The sequence below is a fragment of the Pollachius pollachius genome (assembly GCF_949987615.1).
Source record: "Pollachius pollachius genome assembly, chromosome: 3".
Classification (NCBI taxonomy): Eukaryota; Metazoa; Chordata; class Actinopteri; order Gadiformes; family Gadidae; genus Pollachius; species Pollachius pollachius.
The window spans coordinates 40,369,533-40,394,532 of record NC_136936.1 but is presented as its reverse complement, the minus strand read 5'-3'; the positions used below and the strand labels follow the sequence as shown (position 1 = coordinate 40,394,532).

The 25,000-nt window shown below is 43.7% G+C and overlaps 1 protein-coding gene across 2 annotated transcripts in view; it reads left to right on the top strand.

Annotated features, from left to right (window-relative positions):
• epha3 (eph receptor A3) overlaps positions 1-25,000 on the top strand; it is a 71,857-nt gene that overhangs the window by 30,815 nt on the left and 16,042 nt on the right. For both annotated transcript variants that reach the window (XM_079731543.1, XM_079731544.1), the window contains exons 4-12: positions 5,819-5,974; positions 7,564-7,695; positions 7,949-8,158; positions 12,511-12,635; positions 17,175-17,337; positions 17,870-17,975; positions 19,034-19,095; positions 19,797-19,922; positions 22,426-22,611. In XM_079731543.1, the coding sequence (XP_079587669.1) occupies positions 5,819-5,974; positions 7,564-7,695; positions 7,949-8,158; positions 12,511-12,635; positions 17,175-17,337; positions 17,870-17,975; positions 19,034-19,095; positions 19,797-19,922; positions 22,426-22,611 (1,266 nt within the window). The remainder of the gene's footprint in view (positions 1-5,818; positions 5,975-7,563; positions 7,696-7,948; positions 8,159-12,510; positions 12,636-17,174; positions 17,338-17,869; positions 17,976-19,033; positions 19,096-19,796; positions 19,923-22,425; positions 22,612-25,000) is intronic.

Sequence of the window (25,000 nt, the reverse complement as noted above, 5' to 3'; positions counted from 1 at the left end):
CTTCCTTCCTTCCTTCCTTCTTTCATTCTTCCAGTACTTTCTTTGGTACCATCTTCATTTCTTTCACTCACTGGTCTCTGGGCAATCCGGAGTAGCAGGGCAGAATGTGAAACCACTGGGAGTGACAAACACTGGAGGCAGCGTCTCGTCCCCACCCCTTCTCCTCCCCCCGCTGACCTCCATGTGAGCGTTGGTGTGTTGCCATGTCTTTGTGAGACGTATTATGCTCCTGCCTGACCTGGCTAATGGCTGGGCGACGTGTGGGGGCCGGGGGGTTATTGTTCTGGTGCCTGTTGGTGTGGTTTGGGGAAACACTGTAGATTCACTCATGCGCCTCAGTTTTAGGTTATATCAGTTTGTTGTGTTATTTCCCTATTGATTCATTCAATCTAGTATCTGCAATGCTCTTGCTGCGGCGTAACATGATAACCGAAAATAGGGGCCAGCATTTGTTTTTTTGTTGTTTTGGGAGACAAAAAAAAATGAGAAAGTTGGTTGTCATCCTGGGTAACACACCTGTCAGATGTAGTGCTGAGGTGAGGGTATCGGTGTAAAGATGGAGTGGATGATAATGAAACCAGTCCCTGACCCCCAAAAGAAAATGTAATCGCACCTCAAAATCAATATTGATATGCACCGCATTATGTGTGTCATTACACCCTGTGCAGTTTTCATTAGATTGTGGCCACTGTGCTGTGATGCATACCATAACGCCAAGATTAATCAAACGATTTAATTAAAATGTAGTTTAAATTGGTTAACACACACACATACTCACAGACACACACAATTGGTCTCCAGATCATCTTTATACCAACTAAATGCAATGTAATCACCAGCTCTTTATGATCCATGTTTTCAGAGGACAGACGTAAATGATGTCACTGGCCTCTGAGAAAACTTCACTGGCCAGGGTGGTCAGTCTGCTCGCTAGTCAACGGAGCTATCGGCAAAGCCCCTTCACTATCTCTTATATCTGACGTCCTCAAACAGTCTCTTCCGCTGCCTGCCCTGACGTGTCTTTGTTTGAGGGTACGTGTGTGTGTGTGTGTGTGTGTGTGTGTGTGTGTGTGGGTGTAGGTGTGGGTGTGGGTGTGTGTGTGCATTGGTGTGTGTGTGTGTGTGTGTGCGCACAGTTTGATACAGTACTGATTTGCATAATAATAAGGAACCCTCACGATGATGAAGGGGTAAGCCTACCTGGGCGAGTTGAAGATAGCAATGATAGTGTGTGTGTGTGTGTGTGTGTGTGTGTGTGTGTGTGTGTGTGTGTGTGTGTGTGTGTGTGTGTGTGTGTGTGTGTGTGTGTGTGTGTGTGTGTGTGTGTGTGTGTGTTTGTGTGATAATTTCATACGTGTGCTTCCAGCAAACATAAATCTACGGGCTGCGTGGTTAGCCGTTAGCACGAGACATGGAGGTGGGGGAAGCTTTGAGAAGAGCTTCACAGGAATGTATTCCGTAGCAATTCAAAATGTATGCATTCAAAGGATTCATTCTGAGAAATAAAAACAAGAAAAAAAGTTTTTTAATTTTTAAATGCAGCTCATGTTAAGAACTATCTGCATCTTAATATCCAATGTCCCAACAAATCGTTGTGTTCCTTTAATTGTTCTCCTATTCCTTCCGCTTGTTTTTTTTTTTATGATTCTCTTCTTTTACAATCTTGTTCCCATAAATCTCCTTGTTTCCTGGTATCTTTGCCTCTCTGTCTGCCTGGGAAGATGAGAAGGTGAGATCAGAGGACAAAGTCCTTTTGACCTTGTGAGATTGAAAGCCCAAAGAAAGAAAGCGAGACAGTAAATGATTATCTGTGTCGCTATAACCTTTCATGCAGAGCTGGGCAATAATTCAATATTGTTAATTGTGTTTTAATGGCATTGTTCAGTCATGAAATAAAGATGTAGTTTCGTAATCTAAATCGATGGTGATTTAAATAAATATCTGCTGTTTAATCAAAAGGCGAGGTCGTTCATTGTTCGATTGTTCTTAAAATCACCATCGTTATCCTAATGCATGGTTCACATCCAGCTAGTGTCCATCTAGCCTCCAGTGTGAATCTATATATACATATACTGTAAGTTCTGTATTGAGAAGATGTCTTTCAGGAGGTATAATGCTTGATTACTACTGCCAGACAGTTTCTTTTAAACATTCCTTGTTAACTTTTAGGCACAAAAAATAATTTGCTTTGGTTCTAATGGATCCCTAATTAAATACAAATCACGGCATTCACCTTAGTTCATTGTATACCTTGATGGCATTCTTACTTGGTCAATTGGTTGAACTAAAGCAATTCTCCTCTTTTTATTGGATTTTGCCTCATTCGAAACCTGTACTTAACCAAATTTAACATAACGTAGGAGCCACACATACATCGAGGCAGAAGATAAGCAAGGATAAAACGACAGATAGTCACTTAAGTCTTTAAGGATTGGTACGGGAGAGGGATAGGACAAAGCAGTATCTTCGGGGCATCCTGAAATAAACTAGACCTCTAGACTATTCAGAAGCCATGTTAATTATTGATAGGGGTGTCCTGTGACCTATTGATTGAGCAAATTGCAGGCGTAGTCCATTGTGGTTGGCACAGATCACCGAACAGGGCACAGCCCCTATTTTACAAGCCCCGTATTATGTTGCTACCACTGTTGCACAAAAAGGGGAGAATGTCTGTCTGTATGTGTGTTTGTGTGTGTGTGTGTGTGTGTGTGTGTGTGTGTGTGTGGAAGGTGTCACATCTTCAAGACAGAAAGGTCCATTGATTTGTCTGTGCTGAGCTTTATGTTTCAATATAGTGATGCAAGAAGTTATTCACGTGGCACATCCTTTCTTTGAACTTTAGGCAAATTAAATATACAAACACATATAAACAGATACATCCCCCACACACACAAACACACAGACAGATACACACAGACGTGCAGGCATGCACAATCCCACACATGCACAAACTCAAAAGAACACACCACAGGCAGCCGGCATGATCAATAACTGAAGACACACATAATCATGTCATCATCCCTAAAGAAGTGTTATGTTTCCTCTCACACAACTGCACACACATACACATATGATAAAAGATCACATGTACATCTGTGAGTGTGTTTATGTTTGTATGTGTGTGTGTGTGTGTGTGTGTGTGTGTGTGTGTGTGTGTGTGTGTGTGTGTGTGTGTGTGTGTGTGTGTGTGCGTGTGTGTGTGTGTGTGTGTGTGTGTGCGTGTGTTTTGCGGGTGTGTGTGTGTGCGGGTATGTGTGTGTGTGTGTGTGTGTGTGTGTGTGTGTGTGTGTGTGTGTGTGTGTGTGTGCGTGTGTTTTGCGGGTGTGTGTGTGTGCGGGTATGTGTGTGTGTGTGTGTGTGTGTGTGTGTGTGTGTGTGTGTTGTGGGGGTGTGTGTGTGTGTGTATGTGTGTGTTTGTGTGTGTGGGAGATGGGTGTGCATTTCTATGGGTGTATGCCAGTCTTGAACATATGTCTGAGCTTGTCTGAAGATCTAGTGTCTGAAATTCCCATCAGCATCCATCTTGCCCTAATCCCTGTCAACTCCTTTTTGTGCTATCAAAGGGATACAGTTTTTCTACCTATTCCATCTCCGATTCTCATGATTTGTTGTCATTGCTGTTGGGAACATGTATGTAGAAATCTACACATGCATGAAAGATTTCCTCAATCATTGTTCTTTTTAGATTTGTACTATTTTATTATACCCAATATAATATATTTAACATTGGGTTTGTTTAAAAAAGTGCTTTGAATCTATCTTCAAATCCCAATTTAAAGCAAAGGGGGTTTGATATTCAAGTTGATCCGAAACAATGCCCTGACGATTCTTAACCTTTGCAATTATGATCAAACATGATTTTCTGAATTAGCCAAAGCAATGTCACTGGTACATACGTGCAAACCGTTTGGTAGAACATGAGACCTGTGTGGTCATGCGCATATCAAGCGGGTCTCTCTCTAAAAGCTGCACCTAAAACAGGGTGGGACGCTTGTCAGCGCGTCCGGCCTTTCCTGGAAGTAGGTTTTCCGTTTTTTAATCTAGAGATACAATCGAAACCTAGATCTTTCTCTGGTGTAAACAGGGCCAGTGACTCTTGTTAACATGGACTCGAGTGCAGCCTTTCCTATACCGCAACAATTTGTGCTGACCCAGTGGTTTATCCTTGCTGGCTGAAAGTATCCCCTGATTGGCTGCTGTAAACCAGCCGTCAAGTCTAATTTCCTGGTGTGCGCACCAATCAGGGTGGCCTTTGGGTCTTTGAGCTAAGCCTTCCAGATATCCCTCTGGGAAACCATTGGGCAATTTAAAGTGGCTTCACATTCTATTACCACATTGTGAACACACACACACGCGGACACGCGAAACAGAAACACAGACATGCGTGCACGAGGGGCAGTGGAAGTATTCATTCTAGCACAGGGACCTTGGAGTGGTGGGGTCAGTGATGGATCTGAGGGCAGTTTAAACAGGGCCAGTGGTGGCCTTGCTACACCAGTATGGTCCACCACTACCTGGAAGACATTTTTGTGTGTGTGGGTGTGTGTGTGTGTGTGTGTGGGGGGGTGTGTGTGTGTGTGTGTCCACATGTGTGCACGTGTTTGTGTGTGTGTGCTGTTTATGTGGTTTGTGTTGTGTGTATGGGTCTGTAAGTCTGCTTATCATTGTTTTTTGGGATGCATAAAGCAGTACTTAAGTCAAGCCGCATGAGCAGCATCAATCATCAACATAGCCATATGATTTTGATTGTAGACTAGCGGTCCAAGGCATATGATAGGACACTATTATACCAGCTTTAGAGGCCTGCAATATGGAGGAAGAGCCGCTGTGCTGGTGTGGACCCCTGGAGAGAGAGGGTGCAATAAAGTGGAATTAAACGACTCAAAGGCTTCCAGCAGATTTAAAGGCTTTGCTGCCCGGCATCAAATGACGAAACTGAAGGGAACGGTGAGGGTGGTTTGAAGTGCATGGAAATGGGTGTCGGAACAGAGGGAGGGAGGGAGATAAATGAAAACGTAATGAAATGGAACATAAAGAATGGGGAGAAATATACCTTATTTACCTCTTCCTCTCCATGTCCCATTAAAGCTCTTCATCTCCTCATTGTGTTTATCATCATGGTGTTTATCACAAAAACACATGCGCGCTTTCCCCCCCACACACACAAAAGCTTGTACACACAAAGACAAGCACAAGTGCTCGCGCACACACACACACACACACACATACACCCCCCCCCCCCCCACACACACACACACACACACACTATTATTATCAATAAGCAGAATAGCGACCTTCTGACAAGGATAGTGGTATATTTGTATGAAAGAAGAGAACAAAGAGCCCACTTCTAAGCACAGTTTAAAACCAGAGCTGGCTAAGAAAGCCATCCCTTTCACAGGAATGTATTTGCATAATTCATACTGTGTGTCCTGACAGGGTGGAAGAGAGTGTACGCCAGAGACAGAAGATTGAGACAGAGAAAAGGGGGGAAGAGAGAGAGAGAGAGAGAGAAAGAGAGAGAGAGGGATGACGTTAGACACAGAGAGAAAGAACAAAACTGAAACAGAGCGAGCCTGTGCGTGTGTCTTTGTGTCTTTGTGTGGGTATGTGTGCGCGTCCGCACGTCTGCACACACACATACATCTCTGATATCATTTACCACAATATGAATTCGTTATCGCCACGGCAACCAGGTGTAGACATTTTATTTTGGCTCGTAAGTACGTCCCGTCCCACGTGTTGTGACAGCTGTGATTCGAATTAAATTTGAATACAAAATTAATCTCTTTCTGTTTTGCTCTCTCCCTGTTTCCAGTGTGTCGACCGGGCTTCTATAAATCTGCTCTGGGCAACGCGGAGTGTTCGAAGTGCCCTCCCCACAGCGTCTCCCACCATGAGGGGGCGCTCTCCTGCGCTTGTGAAAAGAACTATTTCCGCGCAGATGAAGACCCTGCCTCCATGGCTTGCACACGTAAGCTCCTTTGTTTGTTGGTGTGTGTCTGTGTGTTTTTGTGGGCGTGTCTTTGTGTGTGTCAGTGTGTCAGGGTATGACATTCGCCTTTGCAAGAAGAGCTTTTCTGGACTCTGTTATGTTTCGGGACTTTTTACATAATTTACCAATAAAAGTAAACTGGTGGAATATACATGTTCCGTCGTTCCATATACATATCCAATGACTCCAATGAAAATAAAATGTGGACCCGCTTTGCACATACAGGGTAAAATACACATTTTATTGGGGCATTTAAAAGCCCTCTCTAATTTCCAGGCAATAGTCGTTGGTGTGTTGTGTCGTATGTCTGTGTGTGTGTGTTTCCATTCCGTACTTAGTTTGAATGTTTTGTTTGCCATAAAGATAACCATACTAAAATACATACAATCAAGACTTTCTCTGCCTTCTCCTATCTACCTCCCTGCTAGACAGTGAGGACAGGTTTACGACTAAATCTCTAATTATTCAGGATGCATTACTCACGAGTCTCCATAGAATTTTATTATATTCAGTTTATGACCGATTTTATAGGAGTTCTAATGGCCTTATAATCCATATAAGGCACCCTTTGTCCTAATTCTTGCTACTAATCAAACTACCATCTTGTTACATATAAAATCCCACATATTGGATTGGGATGACGCCTGTGTTATTTTATGATACATTATGTCACAATACACTATGGGATGATGTGTTATGTTATGATACACTATGTTATGATTTGTTATATTATGATACCTTATGTCATGATACATTATGTCATGATACATTATGTTATGATACATTCTGTTATTATTTGTATGCCTGGCCTCTTACAGTGGACCAACCAGAAGTTGTTCAGAAGAAGCTTGCTAGACTAAGAATTCAGTCGTCACATTCTGGTTGTTCCCACATTCAGAAATGTGTTGTCAAAGCAGTTAGCAGGCGGCCCACGTCAACTATTACAATATTACATTTTTAAATTCTCCTTAGAGTAGCCCAATGTTAACTGCTTCTTTAAAAGATTGTATCAGCGACTTTAGGCCGAAAAATAAATGATCTTTCTCACGATCCGCTAGCTGCCCGCCACATAAGCATGCCACCACAAAAGCGTCTCTGTATGCAGCCTATGCCCCGAGATCGCACACAAAAACAAATGGTACTACCAACCACTCAAAACCAAATGAAATAGTATTCCAACCAATCAATGACAATGGGTGGGTGTTGTGGGGTTTTGTGCTGCTTTCATGATAGTTTTTACTGGATGCACGAAATGCGGAAGGGAGGGGCGAGCTGGATCTGTTTGTTTGGGATCTCGCTTCAAATACCAACAGAGGTGACATCGCCCAACATCGCTGATACAACCTTTAAAACAATCTGTCTCAGCTAAGAATCATTTTCTAATGGCTCAAATTGTTTTTAAATAATTACATTAAAGTGTGACGATTGGTCGACTATCGGCTTGAAAAGACCAATGACCCACTCAAGAAGATCTTCATATCAGTCGGGGAAGCCGTATTTATCCGGCTCCCATAATCCCTCCCTCTAAACTCCATACCTCTCCCTTTTCTCCCCCCGTCTCCCCCCAGGTCCTCCGTCTGCTCCCCGCAACGTCATCTCGGTCATCAACGAGACCTCGGTCATCCTGGACTGGTCCTGGCCCGAGGACACAGGCGGGCGGAAAGACCTCTTCTTCACCGTCCTGTGCAAGCGATGCCAAGGTCTTTTAAACCTCTCCTAAAAAACCCTCCCCTTACACTGGCTTTGACTTGATGCTGGCATCAGATGAAAACGCGGATTTCATCTGAGCTTTTATGTTGTTTTATTGTTCTTTTATTTTGTATATAATGCATTTTTGTTTTGTGTATTCTGTATTTCCTGTTCTCTGTCTTATTCACTGTCAAACAGGTATCAACCGTTCTGTAAGAAAGCGCTGTGTCGATAACGCTTCCTGTTGCTCTGTTTACCATCAAGGTGTTGGAGGAGTGCTGCGCTGTGAGCCCTGCCGTAGCAACGTGCGCTTCCTGCCGTGGGCGGCGGGCCTGAGGAACACCACGGTGACGGTGACCGACCTGTTGGCCCACACCAACTACACCTTCGAGGTGGAGGCGCAGAACGGCGTCTCGGGAATGGCAGTGGCAATGCGACAGTACGCCGTCGTCTCCATAACGACCAACCAAGCAGGTGAGCGTAAAAGCGATGATGAGCGAGCGGTTGATGTAAAGTGAGGACTCGTAGGACACTTTATGACAGCGATGTGTTTTGGTTGACCGAGAATGATCATGTTAAGACACACTTTTACCAAGCAACTTAAATGACCTGACGATTGTTCATACGGTCACATGGTAGGGACAAACCTCAAAGGATACAGATAAACCCAAACCAAAAAGGGGTTCTCGCGTACTAGACGAAAAGGTCAAACCCAAAGCTGTTGTCTTGGTTTGAACGGTGAGCCTAGTTAATTGAAGATTCACATCTTTGCTGCAGAGGTGATACACATGCTAACTAACACCTTTCAAATGGAGGGGGAGGGGGGGAGCTACCTGAAAGAATATTCAATTAATCAGTTGTAGCGTGAAGAAGGTTATATCATTTGTGATATTGTGATATTACGTGATATTAATATTAAGATTAGGGCTGTACACAATTAAATTGTAAATTCCCTATAGATTCTGTATGGATACATTCTGTATAGAGAGCATTTTTTTATTTCTGATTTCCTACTCCAAATTTGAACCGATTAATAGTAGACCTCTTCAATAGGCTGTCATCACACTAAAAGTGCTTAAATGCCTGCTACTTCTGACCAGAGGTGTCAAATATTTGATTTGACTATCCAGGAAAGGAACATGATGATATCCTCGTCACACTTGACATCAGAGATTGACATTGCTCAATTTAAATTCAATATTATACTCAGACTTAAGTTAAGACATTTATATTTAAAGAAGCCCACTATAGCAGTCTACTGCGCAAACAAAATCCCTACAGGGCAGAGGGCTAGAGGAGCTGAAATTTGATCTTAATGCTTCAACGAGATCTCACAAGACAGAACCGCGGCTCTGTCGCCAAGGTGAGTCCAGAGCAGCCCTGTTTTGTACCACATGGGCCGTGTTGGACTTGACCCTGTTAGCCCGCGTCCCAGGAGGGGGATGGGAGCAATTTGATTTAATATGAGGTTATAAGAGACCCCTTATGGTTCTCATTTGTGAAAAAATGAAGGATTCACATCCATTCAGGAGGGGAACGTCAAGGCCGCCCGCCCTTCGTCATGTTAACATTTGGATCTGGTCCAAGGGAAGGGCGATCACATGTATTCCCGTGTTGTGGCGGACGCTGTTCGTATGACCTTGTTCCCGCTCTGTCATCACACACATTATATGTTGCAACTGACAGGGGGGGGCGATAGTATCACTTTATAAAGTGCCAAGGCAGAGGTGAGCTGTGAATATGAATGCAGTGTGTCTGTGTTTGTGTCGGGAGGGAGGGAAATGTATGGGGCATAATATACATGATATACACAAACCATCAGCCGCTAACCAGTTGCTACACACCACACAAGTTATTTGTATATATCTTTTTTCCCCTTTCAGCCCTCCGTCTTTAACCCTAACCCCGTCGCTGACTTCATCCATTTCTCATTATCTAGCTGTTGCTCTCTATCTGTTCGCTCTCTCTCTCTCTCTCTCTCTCTCTCTCTCTCTCTCTCTCTCTCTCTCTCTCTCTCTCTCTCTCTCTCTCTCTCTCTCTCTCTCTCTCTCTCTCTTTCTCTCTCTCCCACCCTCTCGATCCTACTATAGCCTGCAGCTGTACTCCCTCCATCATCCCTCAGAGATTATGGGGATTAGGGACGTCAGTCCTACACTGGTGCCACACACACACACACATTAGCACATGCACATGCTCACAAAAATACACACGCACACACACACACACACACACACACACACACACACACACACACATATATACACACATACACACACACAAACATTCACATATGCCCATACACACACAAACACGCACATGCACTCATACACACAAACACACACAAACACACAGACACTCACACAAACATGCACATGTGCCCTAACACACACATACACATACATGCGCACACACACACAAAACAAACACACACTCACATCTATACATACATTCAGATGCTGAGGCTCAAGCTGTTAAAAGCTAGATTAAGTGTATGTATTGCGAGGGGGCTGTTTGTACTGGCAATTTTTTTCTTCTTCAAGGTGTTGTCAGATAGCTCTCCTCTCCCCTCCCCTGCGCTCACGCAGTACTCTCCACTCATTAAGGGAGAAGCATGTTGACAAAGGGGGCTGAGTGAGCGCATCCGATTCCTAAAGTCTGCTGTTAACAGCTGAACCGCGGTCGGGCGAAGCCTGCTCTGTGCACGCATGCACACGTCTTACGTGTATAAACAGGACCAAGAGGATGAACGGGTGCATCTTAAGGGAAACTGGTTCTATTTTTCTGTTAAGGGAAAATCTGTTAGTTTATGAAAAAAAATAGTAGAGTTTTCCGGCTCTTTATCGTTGTTGAATATGTATTTTGGTTTTAGGGATTTTTCATCTTGGTGATTGGGAACCTTATTGACAGATTTGTGTCTTTATAAAACGCAAAGAAAGGATAAGGTCTAAATCCACATTCTTCTCTTCCAGTTTTATGGACTATTTACAGTGCTTGAACTTTATGGTAGGATGTTGGTCTTTCATAGCAAGCGCCAGACTCCAACCTTTTTCTCACAAGCATCGCCGGCAGGGCAAACAGGATTGATTAAAAAATGATATTACTTCCAGAGATATAACAAGGGCACAAGGGAGTAGCGGTAGAAAACAGACAAAAAAACGACAAAAGATGCAAAGTAAAAGCAAGAAGCACAAAGCAGGCAGAGTGGGGAGTGGGAGAACCCACGTTTTAGCTGCCTATGAGCAGCCCTGAAACTGTAAATCGTTACCGACAGAAACCACAGAGCCAATAAAAACACACACACACCCCAGCCTTGCTCTTCTATCAAAACCAAAGGGATAGGAAGAGGGAGAGGGAGGTTGGGGGTAGTAAAACCAGCTTCACCCCATCTGGATTCATTACTGTAAGGGAAAAAATAACTTCAAGTGGAAACATGAGTGTAAAGGAGTGCAAAGAAATCCACACACACTAAGCGATTTCATAGGATTGGCATGCACGCACGCACACACACACACACACACACACACACACACACACATGCACCAAAACACACACACACACAGTCACACAACCATGGACACATACAGACAAACACAAAACTAGACAAAAATTGCTATTGCCTCATCATTGATTCAAACTGTGTTAACTTTTTTAAAAAACTTCAACAATGGATCTGTGGTTTATCCAAGAGCCAATGCAGATATTCATTGTTCGACTTGAAATATGAACACAAAATTTATAGTTGGCCAGAACAAAAAAAGTTTAAAAAAAAAACACATGCATGATGGCTTGCTCATATTACCTGCTGTTAAAGCAATATTATTTCATTGATTCGCTACATTTTGGTCCAACCAAAGATGACAAAAAAATATGGTCATAAAGATGTGACCACATTTGCACACACACACACACACACACACACACACACACACTCACACACACATTCAAATACACGATAAACGGAAGGCAGGAACAGACACATGGGCCCTTACACTCGCATGTAAATCCTTTTATGGTCGCCGTCATAAAAGGCTTGAACATTTCGTAGACAAACATGTTTTTCCTGTGGTCTAATAAAATGCAAACCAATCCCTCAGATGGCAGAACTCGGGAGGGGCCGGGCCCCAAAGAGACGCCTGCCAATTAGAAAGCAGTTAAAAGGGGAATGAGAAATGGAGGGAGAGAACACTGAGGAGAGAGGGTGGGAACATGAGGGGAGCACAGCATGGGACACTTCAAGAATTCGTATTCTTCTTTGTGTTCATCGCTGTCTACGTTTCAAAGCCGGCCATGGAGTTCATATTTATACGAGTATGTATGCAATCTTTATATTGATAATTGGATTGATTTCACAGGAGGACACACAGCGTCCATGAGGTCCGAGATTCATAAAAGCCCTCATCCTATAAATGTATACTTCATGCCTGTACAGATTTCAAATGGACGAATAGCTACACACACAAAATGAAATATGACCTCGGAATTAATACATAATTAAATTTCCACTAAAATCGGACAAAGGAAATATAAAGATAGTATGAGTGTTTGCATCTGACATGGTAGCCCACCGCCCCGGACCCCCCCTCTACTCACCACCTGTAATTCGGCCCCACTGGAAACCCAAAATGAATTAGGCCAAGACAGGAACCATGGACAATCAACAGGATGCACAAAGTACTGCATTAGCAGCTGAACTTCCTCTGAACTGCTCTCTCCCTCTTTTTTGTTCTGTCACTGTCTCTCTCTGTCTGCCTCTGCCTCTCTCTGTCTCTCTCCCGGTCTCTCTCTCGGTCTCTCCCTCTCTCTCTCTTCTTTTTCTCTTCCTGTAGCACCCTCTCCGGTGACAGTGATCCGGAAAGAGAGCACATCTCGGAACAGCATCTCCCTTTCATGGCTGGAGCCAGAGAGGCCCAACGGAATCATCCTGGATTACGAGGTCAAGTATTACGAGAAGGTGAGTGTGTGCCCGCAAGAAAACATCACTTGGGTTGTTTCAAGGCAGCCACTTGGCACACCAGCGCCCTCTCTGGCAAGAGGGTGTAGCGGGCACCACAGAGCATAAGCATCTTGTGTCGTTTAGTGTTATACTATTTGGCACAAGGGGGACGTTGCTACAGAACCCCCATTAGACGCAACATTTTGGAGACATATTTGCCCTTTATTTTGTTCAAACGGATACTATAACTCATTCAAACGTGTCTGAACGACTTACAAAATATATATATCATCTTATTTGAACAAGTTACTATCTCCTACTATCCCACCTGAACGATTTATTCAGTCATTGAACGTGATATTTTCGGGTTATTATTTGTGTTACCATGTTGGGAACTCATTAATACCAACATGTTGAAGTCCTAAAGGAAATCCCCATGTGAGACACAGATAATTACGTCACACCAATGTAGCTCGAATCCCAAACACAGGTGATTCCTCTCCAAATCGATAAAAAAATACATAACATCCTCTATGAGAGACAGAGAGTGCACAGGTGGGATTGCTTTCGACAACAGCCAGCACTGACCAAAATTAATTAGAGAGCTTGATTCCCTTGGTTGAATGCTTCGTGACTGGATTGCTTTTATTCAATAGACATTTTCAAACATAAATTTTGATATAAAAGTGAAAACATACAGCGTAAACTAACATCATGGCCGCTTAAAGGCACTGTTGGTGCCAGCTAGCACAGGCAGTGACCGAACGGAAACAATGGTGACTTTGTCACAACCAGATGTAGCAATGTTGCAACTTGACTGGTACTTCTGCAACTAATCTGTGACTCCTCTGTGCCAATGCCCTTGAATGAATCCTCTCATATACTTTGGTCTTCAATAAACCTCAACACTATTGGTGAGGAAAGTAAAAAAAAAAGCATATTTTTCTCATGGATACATGTTAAAAATAATGTCCTGCTCTTAACTCAATGCCCTTCATTTTCATTATCCCCTACTATATTCAGCTCACTTATTCTGATTTATTTTGACGTTTTCACATCTCACTCTTCCTCCCAACTCTCTCTCTCTCTCTCTCTCTCTCTCTCTCTCTCTTTATGTCTCTCCCTCTGGGCTCATACTCCAATGGAGACACGTTTTATTTATAGCTGACACTAAACATGTCTTGATGTTTCTCTTTGTTTGTAAAATTAGTGCAGAACTAACAGCACCGCCTTTCACACACTCATGGCCACGAGTGGTCAGAGGCTACGCTCTGCTAATTCCAAGTCGAAATTAGTCACAGAGTTTGATCATTGCCGTGTTTTTTTCACAATCCCGGTCAGAGAGCTGTTTTCATGTGTGTGTGCCACAAACCCCAGTAACTCTAAATAACACTGGAAGACTTTAATGACCTTGATTAATAGACGGAAACTCCCCTCCTCTGTGCCGGGGTCCAAGCTCAGCTCCCCGTGCTCTGTGTTTGAATAAGAGAGCATGTAAATCCTCTGCTGGCTGACCTGGGTCAGGATTTGCTGTGGGTCTAAATTCATATTTTGTCTTCGTTAGACGACGGCGTTCGGACAATAGCTGGAAAAAAGGCCACAGCTACACACAGACACCAAGAGTGCAAAGGGGGGTGAAAACGAGGGTCTCGGCTTGTTCATCTCTGCTTGGATTGCGTCTAGGATTACACCATATAGGAATATGCATGAAAAATAAAGCAAAAAATCCTCCTGGGTCCTCATTCATCCAAAGAGATCCCGAGGGAATCCTAAGGGGGCCTCCCGGAATTTGTCTGCACAAATGCCCCCCTCGCAAAATGCTCTACGATTGTAGAAACTAAATCCCATAAGGACCGTTGACACCAGCAGACCCCGGGTGACGGAACAGAAGGCCAGAGATCCTGACACACATGATAGAAAAGATGGATTTGAATGAAGGGAAGTTTACAATGCTGACCCCCCCCCCCCCCCCCCCCCCAGCTTATCTGTCTGTATCCGCTGTGTGTTTGTAGATTCCGTCTGTCTCTGTTGACACTGTCTCAAAACACTGATTCCTACAGGGTTGCCACGGAGGCAGCTATGGCAACATAACAGCCGCTTGCTTGCGGCTTCTCAGAGCAGGCCGGTCCTTTCGGATCACTGATGTCGCAGCCGTGGCTAAGCCAATGTGAATGTGGCTGCTTAGCTGCTTATGTAGTGAGCTGGAGAAAGTATGCATATCTGTAAGTAGCTATTAAGGCCCCGCATGCTAAGTGATAGAGCGTGTCGGTTCCAGTGGCAGTCCTGAACCACGTCCAGGATTGGTGGTACACTCTCTATGGGGCATTTTCTCTTAAAGCAAAGATCTTTTAGCCGTTGATATCATAGTGAAGCCTCTTCTTGTCGTTAAAGACCGGCTACAAGGCATCGCGTTGCAGATGTGGTGCACTTTTGTTTCCAAATGCACGCTGTGAAAATATAATTTGTGGGGAAAGCTTTGCTGATTGTATTTGCATGTTTTATCATTACAATCTAGTGAGCAGAGAGGAACTTTGAAATGCACTGCAATTTAAACTGTTTATTTATGCCTCGTTCTTATACAGAAAATGCCAGTGAAAGTGCCTTCTGTACTGACTTTCACTGCCCTTGTATACCCTGTGTGTGTGTGTGTGTGTGTGTGTGTGTGCGTGTGTGTGTGTGTGTGTGTGTGTTTGTGCGTACGCGTGTGTGTGTGTGTGTGTGTGTGTGTGTGTGTGTGTGTGTGTGTATACATGCATGTGTGTTTCTGTATAGGCTGTAATCTGAGCCAGCTCTGTTTAGATTGACAGAGCACGACGTTCCATGAAGGCTATATTCAATTCCAACATTGGGCTGCCAGCGACAGACACACACATACATTCACAGGAACACTAATGAATACACACACAGACACAAACACTTCCTGTCATAGTAAGTGTTTATGACAAAATCAGACGCCCTGTGAGAGGACACTATATAAAGTTTCAAATCGACAAGAGATTAAGAGAGTGTTACTAGCAAATGCACAGCATAATACAGTGTCATTCTGGAAAATGAAACTATTCAGACTATGGCAACGAATGTCAAATAGGAAATAAAATCGAAACACAACAATTATCTCCGTACAAAATCAAAAACATTATATATACGGCTTCGTTTACTTCCTAAATATTATACATATATATTTATATATATATATATTGGATCAAATTACTATCCAGTTCCTTGCGATTTAACTTGAAGGAGGAACAAAGGCGATTTCAGAATGGGAGTTCCATCTGTTACAAGCTCTTGCATTGTCTTTACACACATATTTGGTTTTGTTGGAATGTGATTTATCTTCTCATTATTTAGCCGATTTGATTAGTAGGAAAGGAAGTTTGTGTTTATTCTGTCAAATGTAATGGTTGTCTCCTTATGACGCTCATCTGGTAACGCTCAACATTTATGTAGCAGACCAGCATACCACTTTAACCTCATGTACACACACTTACACACAGACTCACACACACCCACGCACACACTAGCATAGCTAACAATTGCTGTTGCTCTTGCTTTCACTCTAAAACAAATAAAATATATCCCGAGCAACGTTTTATGTTCTACCATATTGCAAGCAATTATCTTCATCAGGGGCAAGTCCTTCAGCAAGCCACAACACAATTAAGAATCTTTGAATCCTTGTGACGCGACGCCCATGTTGAGATGCCACTTAATGGACCACAGCTCTGGTCCGTCGCTCCTTCATCTCCGACATGGACTGACCGTAACCAACTGTATCGCCCGCCATGTCGAATCGACTGCAAATCAATAGCAGAGAAAGATGAAACGCGCAAAGCTGAGGAGACTTCAGAGAGTGTTGACTTCATGTACAATGTTGTACAGTATCATTCATGGTCCTTGTAGGGGTGTGCGTTCACTTGAGCGCCTGTGAGCTGGATTGTTTCTGTTTGTTTGGCTTTGACTTTCCAGCTGTGTTTTGCCTTTCACATGGAAGACTCTAGCATGTTACCACGTATCAGTGGCTAACATGTATCAGGGTTACTGACATTTGTCACTACCAGAATAAAATCAGACTATATCTAAATGGCCGTGAATCGAATGAACAAGAAATTATAAGGCATTTGAGGTGCCTTTCTAAATGCATTCATTCAACTATAACTACTCAAACACCCTCTTCATGTAAGACATAGAATATAGGCTTTAAAATATCAAATAAGAAAGTCACACACTTAAAAGCATAACTTAAGAGGCTTAAAGAGGGACAGAGAGGTGAAGAGAGTCAGCTGTTGAAAGTCATTTAAAAAATATGTTTTATTTTATTTTATTGAAGTGATGAGAGAGGTGCACAAAATCAGCCCTTTATGAATGTGAACAACACAGTTCTACTGTTTTGGTTGGTCCCGTCACCATGGAGGACGTGTAACATGTTTGGATGTATCTTGTATTTCCCTGCTATGTTGTGAATACATACAGGGCTCCCTTGTGAAAGTGTTTCTAACATCAACAAAACTTCCTGTCTGCCTGAAGCTAAAATGACATTTTGTAAAACATCCGAAGCAGGAGCAGGAGACCAGCTACACCATCCTGCGCGCCAAGGGCTGCAACGTGACGCTGAGCGGGCTGAAAGCAGACACGGCCTACCTGCTGCAGATCAGGGCCCGCACTGCAGCCGGCTACGGCGCCAGCAGCCGCAGCTTCGAATTCGAGACCAGTCCTGACTGTGAGTAACCAAAGAAAAGTCTGTGGTTCAATGGGAAAGTCTTTATCACAAGTGAACCCACGTTGCCTCCCCGAATGATTGATCGCGCTCATTAGTCGTACAGTTAATCTGGAAGTCTATCAGGAAGTGTATCTGGACGTTAATCACAAGATTCAAACAAAAAAAGATTGTTACATGTCAATAGGGCAATGCATTTCTTTGGTTCTGGCTCCTCCTCTGAAGTGTATCTGGCACCAGAGGTAGCCTCTCTGACCTGTGACTTCCCCATCCTGAGACTCCCTGGTACGGCGTGGTTACTTGGACTTTGACTTGTTATTTGCTCATTTGGGATTTGGAAATGTTTATTGTGCAACATTGAATGTTGACTGCTGTTACCAGTCTCAACTGGTGATGTGGACCCCTGGCATGGATCAGGGGTCAGCAAGGGAGTCTTGAAAAAGAGATGCTCGAGAGATCTTCTCTCTGGTTTAATGAAGGTCAAATAAACGCAATGGGACTAACGTATTTCTATTTGTCTCGCTCTGTGTTTCAGCCGCCTTTTCCATGTCTAGTGAGAGTAGCCAAGTGGTTCTGATCGCCGTCTCGTCAGCGGTGGCCATTATCCTGCTCATCGTGCTCCTCTATGTCGTCTTAAGCAGGTCTGTCAGTGGATCAAACACACACACACACACACACACACACACACACACACACACACACACTAACAATCACACTCACACGCACACTCACAAACACTCACACTCACACTTACACTTACACTCATGCGTGCGCGCAGAGAGACACACAAACACACACACAAACAAGATCATTCACGTTCTGCACAAATACATTCTTCTTTGCAACTATGTCATGAATAAAAAATATTCAAAATATTAATCTCAATACATTTGCTTGATTGTTATTTTGATTGTATTATTCCAAAAGAGAATTGGATTATTATATTCCTTTCTGCATTCAAGCCAGTGGAGTCTGTATGTTGATATGTGGACACAGGTAATTATCTATGAAAGCTTTGACATAAGTACTAGTACTCAAAGTATCACTTTACGCACCCTAGTTCTTTTCACTGTAGTGCACCCCTAAGAGCCAACAAAAATCGTAGCCTAAACTGGGCACGTTTGCCTTTGTGTAGGTGTGTGTGTGTGTGTGTGTGTGTGTGTGTGTGTGTGTGCCTGTCTGTCTGTGTGTCTGTCTGTCTGTCTGTCTATCATTTTGTGTGTGTGTGAGTGTGTGTGTGTGTGTGTTTCTGTGTGTGTGTGGCTGCTGGCAGACTGAACCATTCAGAAAGAATAAAAATCCATGGCTCATTATAAAGGCTCAGTGATCCTCAACCGGATTTTAAGAGAGAGAAGCAAACTGGATTACACACACACACACACACACACACACACGCACACACACACACACACACACACACACACACACACATACACATACACATACACATACCCACACACATAAACGTATAGACTGGCACACACACACACACACACACACACACACACACACACACACACACACACACAAACATACAGTTTATACGGTTGCATAAACACACACACACACACACACACACACACACACACACACATTTGGCTCTGGGTCGTCCTGGCCACTAAACTCCAGGCCAATGAGGGAAGTCTTATAGTTTGGGATGTGGCATAGCTTCTGACCTTTCCCTGCTTGGTTTTGGCAGGTTCTGTTGCCACAGCAAATCCAAACATCCCGATGAGAAAAGACACTTTGGCAATGGTCACTGTAAGTATACTGGACTCTGTTTTTTCCCTTTTCTCCCATCTATATCTATGTATGTTCTCTTTACTCTCATTATGAGCAGTTTAGTACCTACTTTTCACAAAGATTAATACTACTATGCTTGTGTATATGCTTCAGTACACACAACAGTGTGTGTGTGTGTGTGTGTGTGTGTGTGTGTGTGTGTGTGTGTGTGTGTGTGTGTGTGTGTGTGTGTGTGTGTGTGTGTGTGTGTTTGTGTGTGTGTGTGTGTGTGTGTGTGTGTGTGTGTGTCGAGTGCATGCCTATATAAATGTTGTGCATGTCTATTCATCCTGTTTTTATTGATGCCAACCACACAGATAGACACTTACATCCAGACGCACAAACACATTTAGCAGACGCTGTTATCCAAAGAGACTTACAGCAAGTACATTTGACAGAAGAAAGAGCAGCAACAATATATCGCTGTCAGTACAGTAAAGAAGTTCCTAGAAACAAGTGCAGAGCACTTACAATTGCTAGGTTAACCCATTCCCCGTATACAACAAGATAGCTAGGATAAGATTCGACACAATGCTTTGTACTATTTTTATGTTCCAGGACGTACAATAAACACAAATACACACACACACAAACACACACACACACACACACACAAGCACAAGCACACACACATTTTGAACCGGTAAGATGTCTCATGGCATCTTGTGCTCCCACTGCAGTGCGTCTCCCAGGTATCAGGACCTACGTGGACCCCCACACGTACGAGGACCCCAGCCAGGCAGTGCACGAGTTTGCTAAGGAGCTGGATGCATCATGCATCGCCATTGACAAAGTAGTGGGAGCAGGTAAGGGAAAAAAATTACACAAAATGGATACAATTGTACAATGTATATTCTCATGTGACATCACCCATCGAGACACAGACGTTATTTTTCCATGGCAGCCTCCTGCATGTACAGGGCCTTGGTTCCTTCATAAAAGAACTATAAAATCAAATGTATTATATATTTTTATTATAATGCAATGATTATAATATTAATAGTTATTGTTATTATATACGGTATATATATACTTTACGACATGCATTCTTTCTCAGGCAATTTTCAAATTGCATCTCAAATTCAACATCTCACCTCAACTTTGCAGTCTACGGTTTAGACACATACCCACGAAGCACCATAATGAACTTACACATTCCCCCCCGACTGCCAAGCGCTGCGACAGTCAGCTGCAGCCCATATAATGCACAGCTGGGAATGAACAATCGTTTAGCACCCTCAGCTTGAAGTCCAATCTCACCTCTGCATCCAACAGAGGGAGAGAGAGAGAGAGAGGCATAGAGGGACAGAGTAAGAGGGGTAGAGAGGGAAAGGGAGAGGGAGAGAGAGAGACAGAGAAAGTGACAGAGACAGAGACAGATGGAGAGAGAGATGAAGAGAGAGACAGATAGATAGACGCAGAGAGAGATGGATAGATGGATAGAGACGGATAGATAGACAGATAGAGAGATGGATAGATAGATCGATAGATGGAGAGATGGAGCGATAGAAGGAGAGCCATTTTAATGGAGTGCTAGAACATAAGAGTGAGGGACTGTGGGGCAACACTAACCTCACCTCGGACGCCCCAGCTGGGATATTGGTTTACTACTCCCACGCCCCCACAGCTCTAGTGTTTTACTCCCATAACCCTCCTGTCAGCTGCACCATTCTAACACCCCCAACCATCCATTTGAACCCCCTCTTTCCTATCATCTGTCTCTCTCTCTCTCTAGCTTTGCCATTCAATTTCTTGGCAAACCTTTATTTTCTATTCCATTGCATGGCTGCCTCCCTTTTAACATTGACTTTTCTCTCTCTCTGTCTCTCTCCCTATCTCCGTCCTGTGATACTCCTCTCCCCCCTTCTCCTCGTCTGCTTGCCCCCTTATCTCCTCCTCGTCTCCTCTCATCATCCCCTCCTCCTGTCTTCCTCGGCGACCTCCACCCCTTTCCTTTCCTCTCATCTACCCTTTCTCCTCTTTGCTTTCTGACATCCATATTCCGTCCCCCACCTTCTACCTGCTGCCTCTCCTCCTCTCCTCCTCTCCTCCTCTCCTCCTCTCCTCCCCTTTCCTCTCCCCCGCCTCCTGGGCTCATGATGTACTCCCCCGTGAACTGAGCAGGAGTGAAGGCACCAGAGTAATGTATTGTGATTCATGGGTGCAGACAGAAAGGATTGAGCGTAAAGCACACAGAACATAACAGTCTGCACAGTTCACCTAGTCTTCTGTTCCACTAAACGTCAGGATTTCTACCCACACACCGGCCGCAAACTGCAGGCCGCAGAATTGACTGTGCTGCATGCAGGAGCAGGACAGGGTTTGTCTATGCACAGTGAATGCAACGCTTAGGGTAAAGCCAATCATGAAGCAGTGAGATATATATAGATATAGAAAAATCCCAGTACATCATGTGTCTAATAAATGATATCGATAGAAGGCTTTACTATCTGCGTTGTAAACACTGCGTATAGAAAAACCTGTCCTGTCCTGCTGCTATTAGCGATTTCCAAACATTCACAACAACATTAGGATATAATTATTATAAATGTCACCATTTATGCAGTGTAGCCGGGAAATTGTGTAGTATATTATTAGTGAAATTATGCTAGAAATAATGATAAAGATGGAAAAGGCCATTTATCATTAATTTTTTCTCTGTTTAGTACTTTTAGAAATATATCCTCATTGCAATTACAATGCGGTGAATTCATTGCTATCTGGGCATGGTGTAGATGGATACAAAGCCTCTGACCCGGCTTAAATGATATGACTTATGCTGCTGCGGGGAATTGTAAATTGACTCACTCAGTCAATTCAGGGAAGGCTTCTTTCCCTCCCACGAAAATGAACGATTGCTCCGATAATTGCAATGGAACACATACCAGTGGTTATCTGTTAAATGTGTCTCTGTTTCCCTATCTTGTTGTTTCTCAAGAGAGGAGGGCCTGCAGGGTTTCCGTCTCTCTCTCTCTCTCTCTCTCTTTCTCTCTCTCTCTCTCTCTCTCTCTCTCTCTCTCTCTCTCTCTCTCTCCTTGTATTTGCACCTACTTGTATTGTATTGTATGTATAAAAAAATGAAGAGACTACAGTGGTGACCCATGGAAATAAGATGTATGTGAATCATTACTACAATAATAATGAATATATAGTCATAATCAATACAACAATCCAATTCGAATTTATTAATATTCAAGGCTTTTATTATATCCAAATCGTTTGTCTGGCACTTTGATACCGCTTAATGTTACAGGGAGCAACTATACTAAACAAGCAGTTCACTTAATATCACTCTCTTCTGTGTGTAAGGTGAATTTGGGGAGGTGTGCAGCGGTCGACTTAAGCTGCCCAGCAAGAAGGAAATGTGTGTAGCCATCAAGACGCTGAAGGCGGGCTACACCGACAAACAGAGGCGGGAGTTCTTGGCAGAGGCGTCAATCATGGGCCAATTTGATCACCCTAACATTATCAGGCTGGAGGGGGTCGTAACGCGCAGTAAGTGAAGGGCGTGCACGCACACACACACACACACACACACACACACACACACACACACACAGACACTTGTGCAAATGGGACACACAAACACACACACACACAAACTGCATATTTTAAACCAGGTAAGGGGATAAAGGTCTGTACTTATTTGTTAATTTTCGATTTTTAAAGCATTTTATTTTATGAGCCTGTCGTCTATAGACAATTGGGAAAACACAATATCCTGCATCATCCTTTGATAAATGGCCTTTCTTTAGACATTATCCAAATTCTTTTTATGAAGAAAAAATGTATGGTATACTTAGACATTGTCCCTAACTTTGACTAATTTCACTGTTGAAATGAGGACACATGCATCATGTGTGCTTACATCGTCAACTGTATGGAAAGAACATCAGGAGAGCGAAACAAAACAGAAGTGTGAGAGCTACAACGTGAGCCTGATACAAGTGCACACGTTTTCATCCGCGGTGAGATTTTCCCCAAAGTAGCCCATTCTGAATTCTCCCCATCTGACAAATGGCCCTAAAGTGGCAAACATTCTTCCTGCAAGACCTGGAGAGATTTGTATGAAGTGGCTGCAGTGTAAATCTCTGCAGATCAATGTTCTCTGATCAGGGCCTGTGTCCAAGGCCAAGCAGAAATCCATAAATCCATACGTCTCACTCTCCTTCCCTGCAGGATGCTGCTGCCTACAACACATTTTGTCAGCTTGCAGACACTCGGTACCCGCCCCCTCTTCCCTTTCTCTCTAGCAAAGGGCTCCAGACAGCTTTCTTCAAAACCTGAGAGTAGAGGGCAGGTCATTTCTGATTCCCCACCACATGCGCGGAATCCACAGGCAGGCAGAGCATTGATTCATGTGATTTATTATGCTGCCCTTGATGTTAATTCTTAATAATAATATTGGGACTTTCACGCCTCATTTCCCTTCTGGTTGCTCTGGTTGGATGCCTCTATAAAGTCAGCCTCGTGAGACCATCCAGATATTAAAGTTTTTGAAAAACAGATTTTGAAACTGGCAAGATCACAAGGGTCTCACGAGGCTATATCAAACACAGCGCATGAATTAGAAGAATACACTGAAACAAGGACACGCTGCATACCAACACAGGTATCTTAGGTTTATTCTCTCTCTCTCACACACACATACACACACACACTCACCCACAAACACACACACATGCACGCACCATTGTCACATTCAAAGATCTTTCCCTCATCTCACACCCCGCTCCGCCCGCCTTTCTCTCGTTTGAACTCCAACACAAAACAAAGATGTTGTGGCAGGCGAGAATAGAGGGGGTGAGATAGGGAATGGCTGATCGCTGCATCTGGGACTGTAAAAGCTGTCTGGTCTGAAACACAAAGCGATGCATCATCAAGGCCATGGTGGGGGTGGGGGTTGATGAGGTTGGCGGTTGTTTAACCGTATCTCTATCTGTGTTTACAAGACCAGCGCTTGTAAGAGCAGGAGAAAGCACTTTTTGCTAGCATCATATCTGTCTCTGGTCGGACCCTAGTTCTTTCTGTGTGACCGCAGAGTGTGGGTGTGTGTGTGTCTGTGTGTTTGTGTGGATGTATGACTGTGTGTCTGTGTGTGTGCATGTGTCTGTGTTTGGGTGTGTGCACGCGTGTGGTTGTGTGTGTGTGTGTGTGCGTGTGTGTGTGTATATCCAAACGCCATTTGTGCATACGTCTGTGCATGTGTGTGCACATACATGTGTGTGTGTGTGCGTGTGTGTATGTGTGTGCGTTAGGGAAGGTACAAGGTACAGATTCATGAGGGGAACAGGGACAAGCAGGTAGTTGCTCTGGCAAGGTAAACCACATTGGAATAAGAGGTTGTGATTCAGAGCGCGTGAAGAACGGTCTCCGCCGGCCCACCTCTGGCTGTAAAAGCCTCGCACTGGTTGGTTCTGATCAGTTGCAGACGAGGGCGGGTTGTGACCCGGGTTATGTACCTCCACTGGAAAAACAATGTCACACTCTGACAGCTCACCAGCCTGAAACCACCAAAAACAGTAAAGAGAAAATAGGACAGAGAAAGGCACAAGCCTAAATGCTGTGTACAGGTTGTTTGTGTGTGTGTGTGTGTGTGTGTGTGTGTGTGTGTGTGTGTGTGTGTGTGTGTGTGTGTGTGTGTATGTGTGTGCGCACTTGTGTGTGTTTTATTGATTGACTGTGAAGGAAATTCCAGGAGGATCATTCATAGTGGTCTATGATCATTTCCGATTGTGCGTGTGAGCATCTGTTGCTCTTCCATTAGACAAGCTGTGCAACGTGTCTTTGGCACACAACAAGATACTTCCCAAGATGTTTCTTAGGAAGTGATTGTCATCATTAGGATCTTCTCGTGTGTTTCTGCACATACTGCTATACTGTT